This window comes from Pseudopipra pipra, chromosome 9 (genome assembly GCF_036250125.1).
Source record: "Pseudopipra pipra isolate bDixPip1 chromosome 9, bDixPip1.hap1, whole genome shotgun sequence".
Taxonomy (NCBI): Eukaryota; Metazoa; Chordata; class Aves; order Passeriformes; family Pipridae; genus Pseudopipra; species Pseudopipra pipra.
The window spans coordinates 22988564-22995901 of NC_087557.1; the positions used below are offsets into that span (position 1 = coordinate 22988564).

A 7338-nucleotide genomic window follows, 5' to 3' on the forward strand; every position below is an offset into this window, starting at 1 on the left:
TGACCTTCATCAACCCACTCTTCCAAGAGCCCTTCCCCTTCCCTCACGGTGCCATCCTTGAGGATCTCCACGGCTCCGTCACGGGACAGAAAGGAGGTCACCTCTTGCCTTCCACAGATATCCAGGCGGCATCTACCTTGTTTTCCACCGCACGGGTCCTCACTTGTCAGTAACCCTTCCGCTCCAGCGGGCTGTCACTGTGTCACTGACTCCTCTAGGTCCTCCTTAAGGCGGCCCGGCCCGGCCCGTGCCCCGCGGCCCCGGAGCGGCCCCAGAGCGGCCCCGGAGCGGCCCCAGAGCGGCCATGCTGCGGCTGGGCCGGGCGGTGCCCGCCGCGCTGCGCGGGTCCCGCCGAGGGACCCCCGCGGCCCAACCGCGCCGGGGCGCGGAGGTGCTGGTGGGCTCGGCCGGCGGCGACAGCGGCGGTGAGTGCCCGGGGACCGGCGCGGTGAGCCGGCGCTGCAGGGAGGGCGCGGGTTGAAGCCAGGTCGTCCGTCGTATCTTAGCTTTCAGTTATGTCTTGATACTTGTTTCCGAGAACGCTCCGGCCAAATGAACGGCTAGATGCATGTTCTTAAGTTATGCGTGCAGGAGAGCTCAACCCAGGAAGTTCTGGTTTGCATACCTTAGATTTTTCTGATATCAGCATTGTACAGCGCTAAAGGTAGGACAGGACATGGGCATGTCTGTACACATTTATGCATAAGAGCCAGTAAACAGTTTGAGTTTTGGTTCAGATTGCCAATGGATTTACTTTCTGTGTAACTATTGCAAGAGCTCCTAAACACCTCTTGGTAGTTTTGCTAGTTACATACCCGTGAACAGTTCCCACAGCTGTGTCCTTTGCTGGTGCTGCTGTCACCTGTGTCTGGTTCAGTAGCTGGCCCCTGGCACAGGCAAAGGAATACACACGTGCAAAGTACAGCTGTGCACCTACAGCAGCAGCAACAGCATCTTAGAACGTTCGTGCCTGGGAAGTGAGCAGAAGTCCAGCCAAGGAAACAGGATAGATCTTTTTTTTCTTTCCAAAGCACACAGAAGCCATTGGATAATAATTTACAAGTCACAAGTAAAAGGGAGAAGTAAATACATGTTTTGGCCTTATTTTTCTGCCTGGACTTAGGAACTTTTAGTGGAGTCTTTTCCACTGATGAGCTTATTAAGTTTAAATATAATGGAGCTGCAATTTCCTAGCAGTTCTGGAACATGAACTGAGAGTGACCAGTCTGTGCTGTTCTCATGCCAACAGCAATCCCAAGAGAATTTTCTTCATTAAAGAAATATACTTTAACACAGTAAGACTGTACAATAAAAACCAAATTAAGTAACATTCAAAAGAGAAATCTAAGATGGATCATTTGGGTTTTGGTTTGTTGGGGTTTTATCCCCGTTTCTGCAGTGATTCTAAGACATATGTTCTTGGATGTTGTGTTGATTTTTCTAAGTCTTATAGTATTTACAGTGCTGCTGAATTTTACAGTTTTTCTGCATAACCGGGTTTTGTAGACATGGTGTGCCACCTCTACTTTTCAAATAACTGATTGGTTTAGAAAATACTTTACATGCATTTTCAAGGAAGAGAAGATGCAGCACATGCAGATATTGTTCCCAGTCAAATTACTGTGTCAGAGAACTAAATGAAGTATAACTGAAATTGTCTCCTATTACCAAGGTATTGCTGAAATCCTAATGAACCGACCCCACGCAAGAAATTCACTGGGAAAAGTATTTGTAAACGAAGTGAGTATGGACCTGGCCTGTAAGTGTGTTTGGAATTGTGATCAATAACCCACTGCAGTAAGAATAGTTGTAGGAAATGTAAAACAAAATCTTATCCCTTGCTGAAGGTCAGTGGGAGATGGCACCAGGGCAAGGCAGGTTAGCCTGGAGAAAAAGGGAGTGTGATAGTTACTGCAGTATCTCAGATGTGGACTGGACAGAGATACTGGAGTTATTGAAGTTAGCTAATTTAATTTAATTTAACTCAGATGCAAGTTAATGTCCTTACTTGTGTGATTACAACAAAAACATACTCATTGTCACACCTTAGCAGGTGATCTGTTCAAGGATAATACATCCTCGAGAAAGTCCAGCTCATGCCTTGACAGGAAGGGGAATGAGTTTAAGGTACAGCAAAGGTTCATCTCTGAGTGGAAGGAAAAAAGAGATGGGGAAACACATCATTCTGAGGCTGTCATGGAGAGATCCTGCTGGTTCCACTTATATGATTTCCAGAAATATCCTGGCACTTGCAGGGCAAAAGGAAAACCCTTGTATCATATATTAGAAGCTTGCTCTAATTTATGCCTGAACTTTTCCCCCCTTGTCTGCCCTCCCTCCCTCGTAGCTGTTCAGTGCCCTGGAGCAGCTCCGCTTCGATGAGAAGGTGCGTGTGGTGGTGTTTAAGAGCCAGGTGAAAGGTGTGTTTTGTGCAGGTGAGTAACAAAGGCTCTGCAAACTGCGCTCAAAAACATGATGGCTCTTGGGACTGTGATCAGATCAAGCAGAAAATGTGTGCTAAAAGAAAAATAGGCAATTTTTTGTGTGGCAAATAACAACCACATTGTTCTCTCAGCTGTCTGTCTCTTGGCTTCCCTGATGAAGACGTGTGTGACACAGTGAGCCACACAGGCTGCATGGTGCCACTATTTGTTTTCCATTTCTTCAAGCACAGGTGGTCTGGTATTGGAGTTCTTGTTTCCAGTTTTATGGATTGTCATCCTTACATACAGTGGTTAGTGTTCCTCTGTGGAATCTGTGGATAGGCCACAGAGGAGCAGCCCCCATTGCTGCAGCCCAAGTGTCCACACTGACCTCCTCTGACCTTACTTAACCTCTACAGAATGCTGTAGTTCAAAACTTCTGAAATGAAATGGTCTGTCCTCTGAGAGGGAAAGGAGGGAACACAGTTTGGATGTCTTTTCCTGGATTCTACTCTTTCTCTCCGTTATTTAGGAGCAGACTTAAAGGAACGTGCAAAGATGGATGATGCAGAAGTTGGACTGTTTGTTAGAAGGCTGAGAAATCTCATGGATGAAATAGGTAAAGGATTATTTCAGTTGGAAAAGTTATCCCAGACTACCTGTAGTGAAACATGCTGTAGGAGGGGACAACCAGCAGGTTATCCACGTAGGAGTTGCTTCCCAAATGACTCCAGCTTATGCTTGAAACAAAAATCTGGTAAAATACTAACTCTCCTGCTGCCACTCCCAGGACAAGATGCATTTCAGTACTGCCTTACCCACAACAAGAGCAGTGCACACACATGGGTGTAATAAATAAAATACCTGCTATGGCAAAGCATTTATATCCAGTTCTGTGGAATCCTAGGGAGGCAGTGCTAGACAACATGAGCTGTGCTGGTTGTCCCACTTCCAGTACATGCTCTGAAACTCTCATGATATGGCAATGCCATAACAACATGGATTTCAATCTCTGAATGGATTTGCTAAATGGATTTGTGGAATATTTGGGTTTGTATCTACAACTCCTCCACTCCCTCTTCTTTTTTTCTTTTTTTTTTTCTTTTTTTCCGAAAGGAATATGGACTCATGCAATTGATTTTCTTCCCCTATTTATGAATTATTCTGCTCTCACTAGAGAGAAAAACCGAAGTGAAAGCTGACTAAAATACCAATCAGAGTTGCAGTAATTAAAAACCCCACAGGAGCAGTCAGGGAGGGGTGGTTACAGCACAGAAGTAGCACATGTCTGAAGTTTGCATCCAACTCCCAAAATATTTGGAAGGGTATCAAGCAGATAATCTACAGATACATCACGTTGCTCAACTGTGAGGTAACAACAGTGTTTACCAAGTTCAGGAGCCTTGGCTGACAAAAACACCAGAAAAACTGATCCTCGTGACAGTGACTTGGGATGGCATCTTTGCTCTGACTGTTGAACTGCACCAGCTGGACATTGATGTGATCGGTTTGCAGGGAGACCGTTCACCCTGTTTTGTGTTGCAGTAGAAAATGAGTTCTTGGGCAATTTTAGACTAAAAGCTTTAGAGTTTAAGGATTCAAATTCCAGAAGAGAACTTCTGGAACACAAGTGTGTAACCTGTGCTGTGTTCTGCAGCTGCCCTGCCTGTGCCCACGATCGCTGCCATCGATGGCTACGCGCTGGGAGGGGGACTAGAACTGGCCTTGGCCTGTGACCTTCGAGTGGCAGGTTGGTGTTGCTCCATGTAGGAATTGTCCTGCAATCAGTGACTATATTTTAAAGAGAACTTACATGCTTGAGAATGGACTGTTAATGGAATCCAGAAGCTTGAGAGGAACTTAAAACAGTTCAGGAACTGAGGAAGCATTTGTTCAGAAATTGTGACATTTAGTTACTACTGGAAAAGCAGTTTCCATGCTTAAAAAGTAAAGCCTATTTTTAGGTAAGATTAGGATTCCTTTAGAAAACTTTATTAGTAGAATTAAACGGTTATTGGAATGTAATTCTGGATCAGCACTCTGGCTAGATCTAACCTTCCCAATTTAAATCAGTTTGGACTGGAAGATTTCCTTTTTCTGTTTCTGTGCTTCCATCCATTACATTTTATCTAGTATGGACACAAGATTCATTGTTCTAGATAAAACTGCTACATTGGGCTAAGCAGCCATACCACACATCCCCCATGGCACTTGAGATGGACATTGGTGAAACACTGTAGTACTCACTTTCTGGCTACTTGGAGAAATGGAGTTCCAGTTCAGTATTGTCAGTTTGTAGTTTTATCAATCAGTTCAGTACGGAAAACTTGTAGTTATACAAATCAAAAAGTAACTAACCCTGCATTTATTTTTTTAATAGCTTCATCAGCTAAAATGGGCCTTATTGAGACCACACGAGGACTTCTTCCTGGAGCAGGTGACCTGCACTCAATCTTCAGTCTCACTTTCTCAGCTGTACAGTAAATATTTTGCCATTAGAGCACTTTAAGCGTTTTGGATGTAAATTAGAAGTAGCATCTTACAGTGATGCAGGAGATCTATGAATCAAGAGTTCTGTCCCAAACCCCGTCTCGGACTTGCTCTGAATTTAGGAAAGTCCCTTTACACCTTTTCTTGTTTATCGAAATACTCAAAAGGGATGCTGAAGCTTTTCAGGTGCCTTTAAAAATGTTGACATAATCAGCTAGTGGTTATAGGATGCCTTTATTTTTTAAACCTCCTGGTTTCATAAGGAGCCAGAATACTAGTGGGGCATTTCTCAGAAATGAGAAAAGGTGTTTTCACTGTTATCCTAAGGTGGAACCCAGCGCCTGCCCAGATGTGTTGGAATAGGTCTTGCAAAGGAACTTATTTTCACTGGCAGACAGATTGATGGACAACAGGCCTTCTCCATGGGCTTGGTAAATCACTCAGTGCCACAGAACAGCGAGGGAGATGCAGCTTACCAGAGAGCACTAGCTTTGGCTAAAGAAATCCTTCCCCAGGTAAGTGTGGTGTTCATGTGGGCAACGTAAAGACAGCAAACAACAACTGAAATTCCTTCCTGGGAAATACTGAAGTCTTGGTTCCTCACGTTTAAGCCTCTTAACTGTCCTTTCTGAATGCAATTTCTGTAGGAACAAGCATTAACATCCAGCTGATTAACCTACAGGACAGTTTTACCCCCAGCTGCAGTCATGCAGCCCTGCAGGACACATTGAAACCTTTCATCATGTAAATATGTGAACTGCAGAAAACACCAATTTTTTAATTTTTTTAAAAATACTTACTAACTTGCTGCAAATTTTTGTAGACTAGAAGGTCATTTGGAGCTAGGACAATGACATAACAATTCCTCTATTATGAATTAATGTGGCTTTAATTATTTTAAATGTTTGTTGTAGTTTGGTTTCTGTTTTTTTTTAATAAAGGCTCCATTTGCTGTGAAAATGGGAAAACTGGCCATAAACAGAGGAATGGAGGTAATACATTTTTTTTATAAATATTGAGGTGAATGAAGCAAACGAGCAGCTTTTACAAATTACTACAGTAAAAATGTTCAGAACAGATGAGTTATAATCCATGTTTAGACCAGGCATTTAAAGCCATTGCAGAGGTTTTAAAGATTTTCTTTAAAAGAATTTCTCTTCTAGTCACTAACACTGCAGTTCTAATACAGGAGTGAAGGTCACTCTGTACTACAAGTGAATGTTTATTGATTTGAGAACTATGAAGAGCTTTGAGGGCTGTACTTCAGACAAATCTCACCCTTCCCTCTCATCCCCAGGTCGACATTGCATCAGGGATGGCTATTGAGGGGATGTGCTATGCCCAGGTAAGTCACCTTCAGAATTCATTCCTGAAAGGAACAACTGTATTTTAATTATAGGATGAGCTTTACAAGTGGTTTTGGTTTTGACAAATTAAAAATGATTCCTCCTGTGAGGAATCTTCTTTGTGCCAAGTTTTGAGAGCACGCACCTGTCTTAGCTAATGGAACAATACAGTACATTATTTTATTACAATATAATGTGCCTCTCAGTGTATTTTTAAGATGGTAAGGCATTAAGTTTAGGGAAAACTGTTTTCCTATATAGTTCTACAGTCTTTGTCTGAGATGCTTTGCTTGTGAGTTACTCTAGAACCCAGTCTCTATTTTCCTAATCGCAAAGCGTGGAAGTTGGGACTTAAAGTATTGAAAGAAAAGCAACCTTAGTCTTACACCACTACTGCCAAATTAGCCAGGACTTAAAACCACATCTACTTGTCAATGGAAAACATACCATTTGCTTTGCTTTTCTTTTTAATATAGAATATTCCCACAAGAGACCGTCAGGAAGGGATGGCTGCCTTCAGGGAGAAACGACCACCGCGCTTTATCGGCAAATAACGCTTTCTAGCTTCCCCTTGATTTTTAGAAAGTACAGTAGGACTGAAGAGCACCCACTGATTTCTTGGGGATAATTTTTATGACACCATTCTGTGCACTTAACCCCTTGCCTTGGACTGCATTTCTGAATACTCCACTGGATCATTTTTCTGTACGAATCTTCCAATAAAGATTTAACTTTGTACACCTGATCCTTAAAGCACGTACATCTTGAGCCAGTGTTGCTCTCACACATTTGTCAAGTAAGGAATATGGAGAAGCTTTGGCTCACCATAAAGAAATTAAAAAAAAAAAAAAAAAGGCAGAAAACATGCTGCACCTAAACACTGTTAGGAAAAACAAACACCGAAGAGAAAGACAACTTAGGAAGTGCTTACTTCCCTAGACCGGAGATTTCAAGCAAAAGTAAATTAGGAAGCAAATGTGGTTTTAGTAAACACTTTACAGGTTATCAAAATATACTTACTAAGTATGGCTTACCACATTGGAACTGGCTGTCATTTCATGCTATGATTTTCTCAAAAG

General features: G+C 42.7%; 1 protein-coding gene across 1 annotated transcript; it reads left to right on the plus strand.

The window, feature by feature from the left end:
* The first annotated feature begins 270 nt into the window (after positions 1–270).
* On the plus strand, positions 271–7004 carry ECHDC2 (enoyl-CoA hydratase domain containing 2). The gene is made up of 10 exons (XM_064665216.1): positions 271–425; positions 1673–1740; positions 2348–2435; positions 2956–3042; positions 4081–4173; positions 4804–4860; positions 5241–5428; positions 5855–5905; positions 6211–6258; positions 6736–7004. Exons 1-10 carry the CDS (start codon positions 305–307, stop codon positions 6811–6813), a joined length of 879 nt encoding a protein of 292 aa, XP_064521286.1. The 5' UTR covers positions 271–304; the 3' UTR covers positions 6814–7004.
* The last annotated feature ends 334 nt before the right edge of the window (positions 7005–7338 follow it).

Excerpts from the sequence above, each read along its gene's own strand:
- ECHDC2 (XM_064665216.1), top strand. The coding sequence starts at position 305 with ATGCTGCGGCTGGGCCGGGCGGTGCCCGCCGCGCTGCGCGGGTCCCGC. Across the intron at positions 3,043-4,080 it reads AAATCTCATGGATGAAATAG|CTGCCCTGCCTGTGCCCACG; the intron begins GTAAAGGATTAT and ends TGTGTTCTGCAG. Across the intron at positions 4,861-5,240 it reads AGGACTTCTTCCTGGAGCAG|GTGGAACCCAGCGCCTGCCC; the intron begins GTGACCTGCACT and ends TGTTATCCTAAG.